At 40.9% G+C, this 17,956-nt stretch overlaps 1 protein-coding gene across 2 annotated transcripts in view; it reads left to right on the top strand.

The window, feature by feature from the left end:
* Nucleotides 1-17,956, top strand: part of Oseg4 (intraflagellar transport protein Oseg4) — an 87,572-nt gene that overhangs the window by 61,165 nt on the left and 8,451 nt on the right. For both annotated transcript variants that reach the window (XM_075690209.1, XM_075690208.1), the window contains 4 exons: nucleotides 2,970-3,113; nucleotides 13,018-13,150; nucleotides 15,773-15,859; nucleotides 16,342-16,471. In XM_075690209.1, the coding sequence (XP_075546324.1) occupies nucleotides 2,970-3,113; nucleotides 13,018-13,150; nucleotides 15,773-15,859; nucleotides 16,342-16,471 (494 nt within the window). The remainder of the gene's footprint in view (nucleotides 1-2,969; nucleotides 3,114-13,017; nucleotides 13,151-15,772; nucleotides 15,860-16,341; nucleotides 16,472-17,956) is intronic.

The following is a 17,956-nucleotide window of genomic DNA, read 5'->3' as shown; positions in this document are numbered from 1 at the left end:
GGATTCATAAACTTCATGCTTTTTTTAAAGACTTACCGATTTTTGGCGATGAAAAAAATTGGGGCCTTAATCAAAGTCTTCCTCTTCTACAGTCACTTGAATTTAACTTTCTTTCGTTAATGCAACAAATTTCGTACAAGTTGGTCCAGAGGTCGTCTTATATTTTTCTGTGTTGTACATATACAATGGACTCTCTTTAAACAGAGCCTCAAGGGACCAGGGAAATTGGTTCCATTTATCAGGAGTTCCATTTACTGAGAGCCAAAGTTGAATACAATTGCATGAGTACAAAACCAACCAACCATGAGGATGATGTTCCAATTAAGAGGCAGTTCTGTTTAAGTGATTTCCGTTTATTGGAATTCCACTGTATTTGAATATGCGGTATCGGAGTTGGGTCTGAGCTAATGCTTCGTTTTAAAAGGAAGCTTTAGCTCGGACTCAACTTCGATGCTGGCTATTCAAATGCACGTAAAATGCAGAAACGCTTTTCTGAGATTACAATTGGGTCGATTTTAGTGAAAGTTATTGCATTTTTAAAGAAAAGTAAACTCTAGTGACTCTTGAAATTGGAATTTTGATTTACGGCCTGAACTGTTTTTAGGCAAATTTTCAAGAATTGGTAAGAACTATACTCAACCTAGCAAGTATTGTCAACTTATCCCGCACTTAGATGGCCAAAATATGAGAAGATACTTTGAAATCTCTGACAAAGTATTTACTCAGACCTAGCCCAACCTTGAATTTAAGTTGATCCACCAAATTTGGAAGATCGAAAGAAAAAATTTCCTAGAATGCAAGCTGACCGAAATAAATTTCAAACAATAACAGCCACAAAAAGCAAATTACATATGTACTACCAATCTCCCGCGCTGGATCAATGTAAGCAGCAGTGCATCAACACTGCTTGCTTGGTGCCATTTCATCAGTGTCTCACTGAAAGCCAATTAAAAAAAAACATTGACCCTTTGAATGCTGTCAAGATAGCATACTGGGGCACTATAATGTAAAGCTATTCCAAACTTTTCTATTCCAATTCTGCAATCAGCCTTCCATGATTGGTCAAAAACATTTTTGGACCACTCCCATTTCACTTGTCTGTCATGCGACATTGCGAAAACCACAATAGCTCCCCATCTGATATGACGTATACACATTTATTATGCATAATTTTACTGAACAAAAAAAAAGATAGTTGTTTCTCATTGAACGCCTTTTCGCCATCAGCCCTCAGCTATTGGTCAAAAGTTTTCAGGCTGCATCCACTTCACCTGCCTGTCATGCGACGTCACAAAACTGCAAAAACTCATTGCATCAAAGTAATATGTATGCATTAAAGACACATTAATATGCCGAACAAAACTGAATTGCTTTTCTGAATAGCTGCAGGCTGACCCGTTCCGAAGGGCTAAAAGATGACTGCCGCCGATCGCTCAGGCACTGGCTATTCGCACCTGCCGGAAAGCACGGGTTTATTTGCATGTAATAAAGCTTTCTGCCTGGCCGTGTAACGTTTTCGAGCACTTTCGGCACGTATATGACCTTGCTCTGACAACTATTCCTTGCTGAGGATCCGTTTTAGCGGCATTCTTAACCTTCCATTGCATGCCGCTGCGATTTTTAACCAGCCACCACAAGCTAAGGGAAAGCGAACCAGTCGCAGATGCCGGCACCACTGCTTCATCCAGTTATCTATTTTCAGTGTGCAGGCTTGGCCCCATCGAAACCCTCTCCACTTGAGCGGGCTGCTCACCTCCTGACAACCAATTACAAACGAGAAACTACTCAATGTAAGCATAGTTATTCGTTTTGAAAGCAAAGAAAAGTGACCTCCTATAAACTAAGAAGGCATTTGATTGGGCTGTTGAGGCAACGCTGTAGGTCACCACCCGATGCTTGCGTTGGTGGTTATGCAAATTGGACTTCGGGAGATTGAAATAAAAACACATTGGAATAGTTTTACGTTATGGAGTCCTTGTACTATTGCGCAGCTGCACTTAGTAATAGCTACAGTACTGTCTTTAGGTGGTGGCATTGCCAGCATGCTATTTTACCTGTTATGATGGCCCTTAATCTTGCATCTAAGCCTACCTAGGAGCTTCATAACTCATGTAAAAAAAAAAAGTTGGCCTAGATTCAAATCAATTCAGTAATATTGACATGTTGGTGCAGAGGTTTCAGCATGAAATTCATAAAGGGGGTGTTTGGCTGTCATATTTTCCAGTAAATAATCAACATTTTCCCCCCTAATGAGCGAAATAGAGCTTTGAAAGATTCCTTAACCAATTTCAGATGATTACCGTGTAAACTCATGTATAGGCTGCACTCTTTTTTTGCAATTTTGACAAGGTGCAACTCTCATACGGCACTGAACCTTTTGGTCAAATTGGTGCCAGTACAGTCAGTGACTACTGCACACCTCAGCTCCTTGGATGTACCATTGCATCACCGTGTGATGTACTGTGCAGCTCTCACAATCTAGTACGTAGTGGCATGCAGTTGTGCACAGCGTGTGAAAATTTGCCGATGCACGCGGCATTGGGACACCGAATGCAATAGCTTCTCTGATGGAATTTCTTTTTCAAAATTTTGGCCTGCCAAGTTGGGGGTGCGGCTCCTACACGGTTGCAGTCCTAACACGAGTCTATACGGTAGTTGTTGGAATTTAGTGTCCCTTTAAGCTCTGCCTTGCCCATGCTCATTCTGGCTAATTTGTCCAGGTATATACTGGGTTGTGAGTCAGTGTTTCTTTCTGTCACATTGCCTGTCTTCACCTCCTTTTGCACTAGGTGCAGTTTAGCTGTGAATTGATTCATGTCTCTCATATTCATGTCACAGTTCTGAATATATATTGCAAGAAATCTTCATAAGCAAAAAGAACATTTGTGTTATGTGTGCTTGCTTCTGCAAGGTTGTTGCTGCTGTGGTCACAGTGTTGACAGTGAATAGTGCCTGCTCACTCATTTAAGGTTGCAGCTGAAGAATCAAAAAAGAACCATGCTCCGTCTCTTATGAAGAAGATATATGTGCTTGGAGCCACCCTGGTTGAAGAACATCGCATGTTGTCGCGCAAGACATCTAGAACCACAGGAAGCACGAAAGGCACAAAAGAGGTAAGGAAACCGCAATCATACCAACAAATTAAAGTCTCAGTGACTTCAGCTCATCATGGGCAATCATCCTCTTTTGAATGATGACAAGGGCACCTTGTGATTGGATATTTTCCCAATTTCTGAATGGTATGTGACATGAAGAAGACATCGAACCATGTTTATTTACGGCGATAGTTGTTATGGGCTCACTCACCTGGTTGTTTTGATGTCCACTGGTGTTCACTGTCATTTGTCACTGGAATCCCAAAATTCTTTGCGAGAAAATTATATGGAGAATGAAAAACTCATTGTTTCACAAGGATTCACACTACTACCAACAGATTGGCAGTTCAGGATTCTACCTCTCAAGCACTCTGCTGAAGTTACAGCAGCAGAGAATACTGATCCTGGGGAGGGTGATCATGCCATAAGCAGCCATTATTGGTTAACAACCGCTCGCCATCTGTGTACTTCGATAGAGCTGGGATCTGCGCTTTCTTCGTATTCTAGAATGTTGCCTTCCCAGTTGTGGATGCGGTCAAAAATTAAGTTTTCTTTTTCTACATGTAATGAAAATTATTGAGCATTTCTGCTTCATCTTCAGTAGTCTTGGTTAAAACATGTTGGCGAGCTAGTTGGTTAGAATCCATGGTAGAGTGTATAAGCGCAACTATACGAGGACGTAGAAAGAAACAGATATACAGACACAGCGCTTCACTTTCAACTATAGATTTTATTTTTGCACGCATCGATAAATATATACCGTACGAGCGGAAACAAACGTAACAGTGAAAAGAAACATTCAGTGGTGAATTTCAATAAACTGTACACGTGTGCATCGCTATCTGAGAAGGAGATACAATTCCTTGGTTTATCTTTGTGACCACTGCAGTACATGTTTCCCCCATGCCTTGCACACATGCATGGTTTATCAAAATTCACCACTGAATGTTCTTTTTTGCTGTTACGTTTGTTTCCGCTTGTACGGTATATATTTATCGATGCGTGTGAAAATAAAATCTGTAGTTGAAAGTGAAGCGCTGTGTCTGTGTATCTGTTTCATTCTATGTCCTCGTACAGTCACGCTTATACACTCTACCATGGATTCAGTAGTCTTCTCGCACTCCACCTCTCATGTTTACTCAATGGTGCTGATGTCATCTTGTTTTCTTCAGGGATAGTGTGAGGCATATTAAAGGGGTAGCCCAAATATAAACTTTAGGAAAGCAGAGCAACTCTAGCAGTAAGAAGCTAAAGGATTGCTTTATTAGAGACCAGTGGCTAAGAACGGATAGGTCAGATGAGGAAGGAAATCCAGTCTTTCTACTTCATCACCGCAACTTCCACAAATAAATATGACTCACACTTCTACTATTTCTCGAAATGAGGCTGTTCACTCACACCTGTGGATGTTCACTTCAACAAACACTGCACTAAACAATCTAAGGCGTACAGTGCATTATATTTCACCTGCTATTGAGTCACTGCTTTGCATTATGGGTAAAACTGTAATATTATCTTCTTCGACAACATAGATGCTGGTCGACATGCTTATCATCACCAGTTTTCTTAAGTTATATATTCCACACTACAGGTAGCAGTAAGTATTCAGTGCGTGCCGGGGTCACCGTACTTGCAAAGATGGCACTCTGCATGACAGCGAGTCAGAAGTCCTGTGTGTTGTGAGTGCTACCACACCACAGTTAGTCTTCACCCAACTACTGTGTAGGAACGCTTCAAGATTCACTAGTGCTGTCATCCAAACAAAGTTATTATTGCGGTAGCAATTATATGGACACTCCAGGTGCATTTTTACCATCACCGTCACCATGATGTTCCGTATAGAGTCCAAGGGCAATAGCACCGTTGCTGCGCGCCGTGTGCTGTATGTGAGAGAAAGCATGTGAAGGGAGCTGATGATCACAGCTCAGTCTGGCGTGCACGAGGGAGGAAGGCGGAGTGCAAACACGCCGTCGCACCAGAGGCTGTTGTGGGATAGGAGAGAGGGTGCTGTTGGGCTCCGACAGCAACTGCGTATTTCGTGACTGGGCGCAAGGGGAACTGACGATTGAGGCTCAATTTCGCACACGAAATGGGGGAAAGTGCGGGGGTAGTGCGGGAGGGAGGGGGCGAGGGGAGGCTTCCTCTCCACCAACAACTGTGTTCCTTGAGCGCGGTAGCGTGCATGTATCTTCAAAGCGATCTGCAGACGGCTCTTACCTTTGTGAGTGCTGTGTTCTCACTGCTGTTTGCGCTGAAGCGATAGACAGCATGAATCAGTTTGCTCACTGCTGCTGCCGCACTTGCTCACGCCAGTGTTTTGACAGCAAGCGTCCAGGGTCATCGAGTGAGATGTGTTCGTGTTTGCCCTTGCCCGTTGACACCATGCTTGTTAATCCACTTAGTACGCGAATGTTTCCAAGTTTATACGGTTGACAAAACTACTATCCTTACTTTGTATAACTGTCTACTTGTTTGCAATCGCAGTTGCCTTTCGGGCGAAACTGTGACTTATCATTATTTTTGCATGAAGCTCCAAGGAAGATTGTGGGGGATTTATGCCTTTAGGTAAACGTTTATTTGTTGCCTTACAAGGTTTGTAGACATATTTCCTTTGTTTTATGCACACTAGTAAAGAATTTGGCATCATTAAAAAATGAGCTATAATGTTACCATTCTGTCTTTAAAAAAAGAAATTGAGTTTCCTTAGGGGTGTCAGCATGCCAAGGCTATACAAAGGCTGTACAGATATTGCAGAGGCTTGTACATCAGTTTGAACCACTCAGAATTCCTTAGAAGTACACTGATGATGGACATTAAATCATTCTTGCTGTGTTTGTTTTATGTTATGAAATGACTTGGGCTAAGACAGAAGCCGCATGAATTCCTGAACATTATAAAACTTGCTTTGATGAATGTGATTGCTTACATAGACATGCTCAAAGTCCCAAAAGTTAAAGGTTAACAGCTGCTTAGGCCTACTTTGAGACTAAGGCTGGCACTGAGATGTTGTCACATTCTGTTAAATAGTACTGATGAGACGGTGCGTGGAGTAGTGTGAGCAAATTTTGTAGAAAGATTTAGTTAAATTGGCCACCATGCTTTTTCAAACATCGAAATGCAAATTGATTTATCTTATTTATTATCAGTGGTACTAATTACCAATTAGAAATGGGACAAACTACATCACAGGAACTGATACCGCTTTCTCACAATGGCAGCACCAACCATGTCCTATACTAATGTAATTTTTTTGCCAGTGACAGCTCTGTTCTTGGTAGAAAAGACACTTTGGACAGCTCGGAACATTAAGGTACCACTTTAGCTTAAGTCAAGGACCTTAAGGTCTGTTTCAACAACTACTAAAATTACAGCGCGAAGACATTTTGCAATTCAAGCTCTGTTAGAATCAGGCTGCTGCAGCTGGGAATAAATACTGGCACCTTGTTGTAACAGGTTCATTGTCCCAGTCCACTGATATATGCTGTCTAGCTCAGATTCATTTTTAAAACGTGTGAAAACAAAATGAAACATAATTTTCCTGCTTGTCATCCACTGTACCAACGTTTATGAGGATGACAGCACTTAAACAAGAAAGCTAAAGTCAACCTTTTATTAAGACATTTTTTGGGGGGCCTTCAAAAATATTTTAACATAAATTGCTGTAAAATTTTATAATTCTTTGCCTGTTTTTTTTTTAAGTGCTTCCAGTAAATTCTGGAGGTATGCAAATCCCCCACACTCTGCTGGTATAGCATGTAGGGTTAATGACACTGTGGAAAGAGTTCAATCCTTTAACACATTCTTCTCCACAGTTTATAACCGAGATGATGGCTATGTTCCTGAATTTGTTGAAATACCTTATCGACCCCCTGTGAAAGACATAAAAAATCAATGAACAAGGTGTGTTAAACGTCCTGCTTAGCACTGACACCAAAAAGAGTATAGGACTTGACAATATCCCTAATTATTTTTTACGGAGGTATGCAGAGTGGACTCTGTTTTCACAGGTCATTTCCCATCTGCTTGGAAGTGTGCAAAAATTGTCCCTATTCACGAATGTGGCAGTAAGTCTGACGTTCGTAACCTTAAACCCATTTCAGTTATTAGAACTAGCACCATATTGTTAGAATGCATTGCTTCCAAATATTTATCCATCTACCTTGATGATTACAAAATTTTAAATCGTTGTCAGCATGGTTTAGTAAGTCAGCTAATGTATTAAACCAGGATCTTGCAAGTGCTTAGATAAATGCGGTCAGGTAGACATAATATGGCTCAATTTTGCCAAAGTGTTCTATAAATTTTCCCACCTTTACTGCTCAAAATCGATAAAAGCTTTAAAACATCTATTAATCGCCCAGTGGTTTTTATCCCAGTTGTCTCATAGAGAACTACATATTGTGCTAGGAAGCAGTCAGTTTGGTCACTCAGCTTTACCCTCTGTTGTGCCCCAAGGCAGCTTATTGGGTCCACTGCTGTTCCTAATTTTTATTAAGGGTATCCCTATGGTTCCCTATCCCTAGGGTATCCCTATCCCTCCGGACAGGCCGCCATTGGAATCTGAACCTGGCAACGTTTAACGTTAGAACGCTATCTAGTGAGGCGAGTCTAGCAGTGTTATTGGAGGAATTAGAGGGTAGTAAATGGGATATAATAGGGCTCAGTGAGGTTAGGAGGACAAAAGAAGCATATACAGTGCTAAAAAGCGGGCATGTACTGTGTTACCGGGGCTTAGCGGAGAGACGAGAACTAGGAGTCGGATTCCTGATTAATAAGGAAATAGCTGGTAACATACAGGAATTCTATAGCATTAACGAGAGGGTGGCAGGTCTCGTTGTGAAACTTAATAAGAGGTACAAATTGAAGGTGGTACAAGTCTATGCCCCTACATGCAGTCATGATGACCAGGAAGTCGAAAGCTTTTATGAAGACGTGGAATCGGCGATGGGTAAAGTCAAAACAAAATACACTATACTGATGGGCGACTTCAATGCCAGGGTAGGCAAGAAGCAGGCTGGAGACAAGTCAGTGGGGGAATATGGCATAGGCTCTAGGAATAGCAGAGGAGAATTATTAGTAGAGTTTGCAGAACAGAATAATATGCGGATAATGAACACCTTTTTCCGCAAGCGGGTTAGTCGAAAGTGGACGTGGAGGAGCCCGAATGGTGAGACTAGAAATGAAATCGACTTCATACTCTGCGCGAACCCTGGCATCATACAAGATGTAGACGTACTCGGCAAGGTACGCTGCAGTGACCATAGGATGGTAAGAACTCGAATTAGCCTAGACTTGAGGAGGGAACGGAAGAAACTGGTACACAAGAAGCCAATCAATGAGTTAGCGGTAAGAGGGAAACTAGAGGAATTCCGGATCAAGCTACAGAACAGGTATTCGGCTTTAACTCAGGAAGAGGACCTTAGTGTTGAAGCAATGAACGACTGTCTCATGGGAACCATTAAGGAGTGCGCAATAGAAGTCGGTGGTAACTCCGTTAGACAGGAAACCAGTAAGCTATCGCAGGAGACGAAAGATCTGATCAAGAAACGCCAATGTATGAAAGCCTCTAACCCTACAGCTAGAATAGAACTGGCAGAACTTTCTAAGTTAATCAACAAGCGTAAGACAGCGGACATCAGGAACTATAATATGGATAGAATTGAACAGGCTCTCAGGAACGGAGGAAGCCTAAAAACAGTGAAGAAGAAACTAGGAATAGGCAAGAATCAGATGTGTGCGTTAAGAGACAAAGCCGGCAATATCGTTACTAATATGGATGAGATAATTCAAGTGGCTGAGGAGTTCTATAGAGATTTATACACTGCCAGTGGCACCCACGACGATAATGGAAGAGAAAATAGTCTAGAGGAATTCGAAATCCCGAAGGTAACGGCGGAAGAAGTAAAGAAAGCCTTAGGAGATATGCAAAGGGGGAAGGCAGCTGGGGAGGATCAGGTAACAGCAGATTTGTTGAAGGATGGTGGTCAGATTGTTCTAGAGAAACTGGCCACCCTGTATACGCAATGCCTCATAACCTCGAGCGTACCGGAATCTTGGAAGAACGCTAACATAATCCTAATCCATAAGAAAGGGGACGCCAAAGACTTGAAAAATTATAGACCGATCAGCTTACTGTCCGTTGCCTACAAAGTATTTACTAAGGTAATCGCAAATAGAATCAGGAACACCTTAGACTTCTGTCAACCAAAGGACCAGGCAGGATTCCGTAAAGGCTACTCAACAATAGACCATATTCACACTATCAATCAAGTGATAGAGAAATGTGCAGAATATAACCAACCGTTATATATAGCTTTCATTGATTACGAGAAAGCGTTTGATTCAGCCGAAACCTCAGCAGTCATGGAGGCATTACGGAATCAGGGTGTAGATGAGCCATATGTAAAGATACTGGAAGATATCTATAGCGGCTCCACAGCCACGGTAGTCCTCCACAAAGAAAGCAACAAAATCCCTATAAAGAAAGGCGTCAGACAGGGAGATACGATATCTCCAATGCTATTCACAGCATGTTTACTGGAGGTATTCAGAGGCCTGGAGTGGGAAGAATTGGGGATAAAAGTTGATGGAGAATACCTTAGCAACTTGCGATTCGCTGATGATATTGCCTTGCTTAGTAACTCAGGAGACCAATTGCAATGCATGCTCACTGACCTGGAGAGGCAAAGCAGAAGGGTGGGTCTGAAAATTAATCTGCAGAAAACTAAAGTAATGTTTAACAGGCTCGGAAGAGAACAGCAGTTTATGATAGGTAGCGAAGCACTGGAAGGGGTAAGGGACTACATCTACTTAGGGCAGGTAGTGACCACGGATCCGGATCATGAGACTGAAATAACCAGAAGAATAAGAATGGGCTGGGGTGCGTTTGGCAGGCATTCTCAAATCATGAACAGCAGGTTGCCACTATCCCTCAAAAGGAAAGTGTATAACAGCTGTGTGTTACCAGTACTCACATATGGGGCAGAAACCTGGAGACTTACGAAAAGGGTTCTGCTGAAATTGAGGACGACGCAACGAGCTATGGAAAGAAGAATGATGGGTGTGACGTTAAGGGATAAGAAAAGAGCAGATTGGGTGAGGCAACAAACGCGGGTAAACGACATCTTAGTTGAAATCAAGAAAAAGAAATGGGCATGGGCCGGACATGTAATGAGGAGGGAAGATAACCGATGGTCACTAAGGGTTACGGACTGGATTCCAAGGGAAGGGATGCGTAGCAGGGGGCGGCAGAAAGTTAGGTGGGCGGATGACATTAAGACGTTTGCAGGGACAACATGGCCACAATTATTACGTGACCGGGGTAGTTGGAGAAGTATGGGAGAGGCCTTTGCCCTGCAGTGGGCGTAACTAGGCTGATGATGATGATGATGATGATGATGATCCCTATGGTATTGCAGTACCCATTTGGCTATTTGCAGGCGACTGTGTCTTGTGTAACAAAGTAAAAAATCCTGATGACTAGGTCCTTCTAGACTTAAAGTTGCAAAATATTAAATCCTGGTGTGATAAATGCCAAATGGGTTTAAAAAAAAATAGAAAAGTGCTTGTCCATCAATGGCACCTAACTAAGCGGGCTTTCTGCTCATAAGTATTAAGGCATGACTATTATGTCAGATTTGCAATGGATCATGGAACGCTTGTATTGGTGATGTTCGTACCAGGTCTAGCAAGGTAATATGGACACTTAGAAGACACCTCCATCGTGCAACGCAGGAAGTTTTTAAAAAATTTGTGCATATAAAATTTTAATAAGACCCATCATTGAGTATGCCAAAATAATATGAAACCCTTACACAATAACAAATCGATCTAAACTCGACAACATACAACACCTTGCAGTGAGGTTTATATTTAACAAATACTGATGCTCTACTAAGTAAATGTGCCAAATTACCTTCATGAGAATTTAGAACTTATGAAAGAGTTTGTTACATTTTGAGATTATTCATGTTCAAGTTAGCATCAAAAGAATGATTACTTCGGCATCCAACCAAGCAGCTATATTAAACATATGCAAAGTATGTTCATTCCTCCTCCTCCTGTCTTTAGTGACTGTTTTTGAATTTAATTTCGTCCCTAGGGCTATCAGTGACTGGAACAGGCTATCAAAGACAATTGTGAAATTAGCATCTATAAATGACTTTAAAAAATAATTAAGGGCATATATATTGTTTAGTTTGAAAGTTTTATGTCTTATATGTGAGTATGTCTGCGGTAGGAGCACAAGCTATTGTTCGTCCATGAAAAAGTTTATGTGCACCTCAGAATACCTTGTTAACAACATATGTCATTTGTTCTATACCACTTACAGTGTTTTGATTCTCATTTGTGGCATCCTGACAAGAAACCCTTAAATCTTTTCTTTACCACCTTTAATGTATTCTACTCCTGTAATGATTAATTGGCTGGGCCAACAGTATCGCTAAATGAAAATGAAACGAACATTTTCTCTTGAAAGAAGTAAGCTTCAAGTTTACACCAAGGGAAACACTGGGAAATGAATGAATAGAACATTTCAAGTGGACAAAATTGATATACTATTATAGAGCTCTCTGAGGCTAGGAGATTAGCAAAGTTCAAGTAAACAGTGTGTCAACTTCATCGAAGATGTATAAATTAGTGTAGTGTATGTTAGCTTGCTTTAGACGTTCTAATGGATGCAGTTTGTGGAATCGCAGTATCTTTCTGTGGTGTGCAAAATTTGGAGTCATAAACTTCTTGCTTCAATTTGCTTTAAAGATCATGATTCTTTGCAATTTCTCTCGCTTAAATGCAACAAATTAACTCAAGGCGATTCAGTGGTTGCCTAATAGGACCAGTTCTGTATTATACAATTATTTTAGTCTTTTTCGTGTATAGTATATGTGCATGTGTGTTATAGAAATTCTTTTCAGGTTATCACAACAGTTGCAAGCAGGTCTGTCTCACACTTAAAACATACTTACGTTCTACTTGTGCGTGGACTACACCTAAGAAGCTGCCTCCGAAAATGCATATAAAAAAAATATGGCTGCTATGCAAGGACCTGGTCATTAGTGTATTTACCCAATTCTAACATAGAGAAATTAGTTGTGTTTAACATCCCAAAACTGCACAATATAACTATGAGGGATGCTGTAGTGAAAGGCCCGGGCACCTGGGATTTGCTGACGTGTACCAGAACCTAAAGGGCACGAGGGTTAGTTGCACTACACATCTATCGAAATGCGGCCATGGCAGCCAGGAATTGAGCCCTTGACCTTGTGCTCAGCTGCCAAACGCCGTAGCCCACTAAGCTGATGTGGCGGGTTATTTGCAACCAACTCCCAAATATAATGTGGGCCCCATTTTTGGAGCTCAAAGTGATAATGTGCACTCAAATCAAATGTGCACCATATTTCATAACAAGAAATCTAGGATGCCTCTGGTTCTTGCTGTCACAAACACATAAAATCAGCCAAGTCTACCTTCACAGAATATAAATTTATTCACACCTAATTTCCACCATTGCCACTCCCACACGAATCTAAAGTGAACTACAGACAGCTCTATATCGCTGTCTGTGGATCACAACACGTCTGTCTTCGTGTGGCTCACGGCATTTGATTTTCAGTATTTCTCGAACTACTCTGAAACTATCGCAAATGGTATGGTTGCTCATGCTGATTTGCCAGTTAATTCTGCAATTATGCAAGCCTTCTGTATGTTGAAAAGACTGCAGTTTTGATGCTGTGTTCGATGGTAATGCGCAGGCAGTTATAATCTCCATTTTCTTGGAAAATTGTGTGTTCATTAGAATCTGGTGAATGTGATACTGCTCCTCCTGTTTTGGGCCTAAGTTTAAGACCTTCAGTATAGCATAAATGAATAAAGTTCACTCTTCTAAAAATGGGGGACTAACTTTTTTATCTTCTAATCACAGGCTAGCCTGGCACTGAATGCGCTGATGTCCGATGACGCTAAGGGGGCGGGCACGTTCCAGCCGCTGGACCAACCATGGAGAGGTGCAGAGGCATTTCATTTTTACCTGCTCGCTCAGCGACAGCTCCATGAAGGTAAGCACTTCTACGTAGCTGGCTCCGTCTAGCAACCTACTGGCCTGCTGCCTGCATAGATGTGGGCTGCACTGTCTTAGCACCCATTGCCACCATGCTACGACCCTACAGCGCTTTTTGAATGTGGTATGTAATTTTCCTGTCTCGTCACTACAAGATGTTCTCGTGAACACTCAAGACATGTTTATTTGTTATGCGCTGACAACATCTTACAATTTTGTCCTAAAGGCCACGTGCCTGCCCTTTTCCTTGAACTTCTAGAATTTGATTTGAATACTTGATAAACGCAATGACTATTGGGTGGATTTCTTTAGGTAGCACAACTTGGGGAATGTTTTCGGCAGGACCAAGAAGCAGACATGTTCATTTTTCATGCAGTGGCATTGTATTGCGGCAGGTAACAGTAACATTGTTCCAGTGGTCTCTGCGATTCGGTGGCAAAGTGGGCCTATCTCGGAGGCCATTCTGAAACCAAAAATTAGTGTGACAATGCCTGAAGCAACACAAACATTGCAAATTCATCTGCGCAGCTTCAGGCATAGCAGGAATAATGAAAAGGGTGGAGACAGATGTGAAGACTTGACAGGTGCAGAATTTGATTGCCATAATCTTTGCTTATATGATCTCCATATATAAACATTTTGTTGGCGAAGCTTTGTGAGCTGATGCCCATTAATATCAGATATTAGGTGGATTTCACACCTCTCTTAAAAATGGTTTTGCACAGTCCACTTACTACTCTGCGGGGTTGAAAAAGTTACAACTTACATTACTAATCCAACACTCCTTTTAAAAAGCTTTTTTTTTTGTAGGGTTGCGCAAATTCAGTAATTTTGAATACAGTCAAATATTATATTTTTAATATTCGTATTCATTTTTAAAACTAGGTATACAAAAATTTTTGAATATTCAGTTTGATAGGAATATTCGAAACAGATAGAATATATTTATGGCTGTGGGGTAGCATTCACGGTTCTATGCGTTTGTTACTATCTAATCTAAGAATGTATGTCTGATTTGGTACTGAATTTTATAATAATTTCGGGCTTCTGGCAAAATTTTGCCTCTACAGTGTGCTCAGCCACCGGACAGCTAAGCTGCTTGCAAATGTCAGCCTTTCAGTCACAAGGGTCAAGGTGTTTGCGGACAGCGAGGGTGTAGTTAGAGCACAATGAAAGGGGATAGGGGAGACTGTACAATAAGAATGCTCTTTGTGGGTGTACAGGTCCAATGGGCTGATCCTCAGCAGCGATGCCCCTGTCCTTGGCTTAGCTTATTACTTGACAGCAGTTGCAAGGAGTGACGGATAGCACAGGGATCAAGTATCTCTTAGTTTATGGCCACTTGAGGCTATATAATAATGCATAGATTGGTCAGAACAGACAGCTAGTGGGAATTACTCAGTTTCCTAAGTTTGCATGAGTCAATTACATTATGTTTTAGCATAATGGCTTACTGGTCTAATTTTTTTTACCATTGACAATGTAATTGTGATGTTCCAACATATCAAAATAACCCACCTTGCTAATAAATGCACGTGAATATCCTAATTCAATATTATATTCAATGCTAAATGTTCCTATTTGACTCGTATTCAGAGATCTTGATATTCGCATGCCCCCTACTTTATTGTAACTAACAAACTTTCAAGGGTGGCTAGCACTAGCCAGTCGTGATTTGACTGACTACGTACACAAGAATTATGGTGCTGTGCAATAAGGCACTTCTTTATGCACAGCCGGCTTCACAAATGCAGATTTTGGTACGTTTAGTCTGAGTATGTGGTTTGATTGAACCTAAGTGGGCCAATGATTACATGATTACAGGTGATCACATGAGTCTGAATGAGTCCATGAGCTTGTGAGTCTGGCTCATCCAATGAGTTTGTGACTAAGCCCATGAGTTTTAAGGAGTCTGTCTCCAATCGAGTGATTCCTGTAGTCGGAGAGCGGCCGATTCTGATTTTATGCAAATGAGCACCATTAACATCTTGGCTGGCTTGTACTAATATGGGTGAGCTGTAACTTTAATTAACACTTTGTGAGTGACTCTTCATGAGTTTTCCCATTTTATTTTTCTTTAGTTGTAAGACATATATATATATTGTCTTTAGTTATAAGACATATATCTTCTCTGTTTATCATTTTTGTTGTTTCTTTGAAATAAATATCCTATTTCTCTGCATTGGTCACATTTTCTTATTGAGTGAGCCATAAATAAGGGGAAATCTCCAATATTTTATGGATAATATAGCCTTACATAAATTGAATTTATTAGCTGCAGCTAAAGAGTGAATGTTTTAATTAAATGTTTAGTAGGTCTATTCAAGCCATATTAATGTATATGGGAACAAGCCCTTTTTCTTAAATTACCGATGCGATGGGAGTAAATTAACCATTATCATAGGGATTGATGCAACGAATGATAGAAAACAGAGTTGACTGGAATAAAAAGAATAGTTACAAAATATAGTTCCATATTTTGTGAAATTTGTGTGACCCTCTCCGTGAAGCTTGTCATGGGATTAATGTGTTCTTTCCTTTTGCTTGAAGTCTTTATGTAGCCTGCAATTATGGTTCTTTTACGAGCCCTCTTGAAAAAAGAACATTTTTTTTCTTGCAGGTTTTGTTGATGCTGCAATGAGAACGGCTCTCAATTTGAGGGAGTACGAAGACATCCTGGATGGTTCTGAAATATATGCACTTTTAGGCAAGCAAAATTTTTTCCGTGTCTGATGTAGCTTATCAGCAAAATTTCAGCTTGAATCCAAATCAGATAGTGCCAGTGTAAAAAGTCAGTACTATGAACAAATGTAAATGAAATTTTTTAAAGGCGCAATACGTCCTCAGAACCAAGCCTTTACAGAACGACTATGTAATTTATAAGTGAATGGAAATGGCAGGCATTATTAGTCCTGAGGTAAGACTCATAAAAGGAGAAGTTGCAGCTTTTGGTTAAAAAGTGAACTATTACCTGCAACACGATCCAATCATTGCACACAAAGAGTTAAAAAAGGCAGGTTTTTTTCATTAGGGTAGGTGAGCTGTATTGAATTGATTATCGTAGTGAGATGAAGTTTCCAAGAAGCATCAAACAGCAAGGGCCTTGGGGTGAACTGGTCTTATAAAATACGAAGGAGCTGATGAAGTATCTGCCAGCTTGGGAATTAATCTTCAGTGCTTGTTTCGCAGCACTCACAAGCTGCGCAAATCGTTCTTTTGGAACCTGCTCCAAGGCTTTTGCAAAGTTGGAGTCCCTGACTACATTAACTGCAGACGAAAGGCAGGCCTTCCAGCAGCTGGCAGTGGATATATTTACCAAGTAAGTCTAACTGCAGGCTGCACCTAGTGGCCCCGAAACACATCCTCTGCAGTGAAATCTCGACGTAAGGAAACCCCATTTTACGAAATTTTCTATTTAACGAAGTGAGCAACAGTGTTCAAACAAGGGATGTCTCTGTCTATTTCGATTCAACACAGTGTTTTCGATTCCCCGACACATATTACAGAGCCAGATTCATTGAAAAGCTCGACGAGACATAGTGAACTCCAAAGCTTCACCCAATTTAATGAAGTTCTTGCAGGAAGATATGGGTAAAGAAATTGGTCACAGGAAATCTGTTGTGTTCAAGGAGCCTCAAAACTTATTCAAGCATTGCTGCAGTAAACATGTTGCCATGTCAGTTTTAAACGAATCATTTTCCCTTTATAAAAATGCCTGTTGCGAGATCTCAGCTTTGAAAGCTTAGTGCCAACTCTTTTACACGGTGCCAGTCGCTTTGCCACAGCCAAGATGAAAAGGCTGTTGTCTTTTCAGCGCAGCCTTAGTCTGCAGTGCCTTTTTGTTCAAGCAAGCTAGAAACATGTCTTTTTTCACACTTGAATCTATACAGTTGACTTCTGTTAATTTGACTCTGATGAGACCGATGAAATCGATTGAATTATCCAGCATGTTGAAATAAAGAAGAGGCAGAAAAAATGTTAAGGCACACCACCGATTCATTTGGCAGTGTTTGCCCAATTTTAACACACCCTTGAATTGAATGCGCAGCTGCTTTCTATGGGTTCAAAGTAGAAAACTAATGATGAATTCGGTAAATCACACTGGTGCGACTGGGGTGCCCTGGGGTGATGACCATTGGATGAAAAGGCACATTAAAGTGCCCCAATGCATACTATTGGGATTTGTCAAATTCGCCATAACACGGAAGTTACACTAAAGCCACTAAATAAAGTAGAAATTTGAGGTGCACCTGATTTTTAGCAAGACAAATGTAGGATGCCTTTGATTCTAGCAATAAGAAGAAGATGAAATCAGCGAATGTTGTCTTACAGAGCAGAAATTTATTTATGTTCACTGTCTATCCTCATTATTCTCACACAGCACTTTATCATTACAATGCAGCAAACAGCGCAGAAATAACCATTTTGCAGTGCTAGTCATCATTGAACCGCAGAATCTCTCCTGTAAGGCCAATTGGGCATTTTATTTTCTGCATTTATCAAATGACTCCGCAACAATGTCAGATGAGATGGTGGCCCCTGCTTGGACTAACCACTTCACTGTTTCATTCTACAGCACATGCGATTCTCCAGCATGCCAAAAACATGTGATGTGACTTGTTGCTACCAACTTAGCATGCAAAATAACTTATCTTTTGGAAAAGCTTGCATGATCAAATGCTGAAAGTGGCATGTCACTGTTGTCATGCTACCTGAGAACTATCGTACTTACACAAATCTAACACTCACCTTCATTCTGAGAAAACGTGTCCGTTAATTGCCGGTGCGTTACAATTGGATATGA

The sequence above is a fragment of the Dermacentor variabilis genome, chromosome 4 (assembly GCF_050947875.1).
Source record: "Dermacentor variabilis isolate Ectoservices chromosome 4, ASM5094787v1, whole genome shotgun sequence".
Classification (NCBI taxonomy): domain Eukaryota; kingdom Metazoa; phylum Arthropoda; class Arachnida; order Ixodida; family Ixodidae; genus Dermacentor; species Dermacentor variabilis.
Note: the sequence above shows the minus strand (reverse complement) of the source record. Positions and strands in the feature narration are given on the sequence as shown.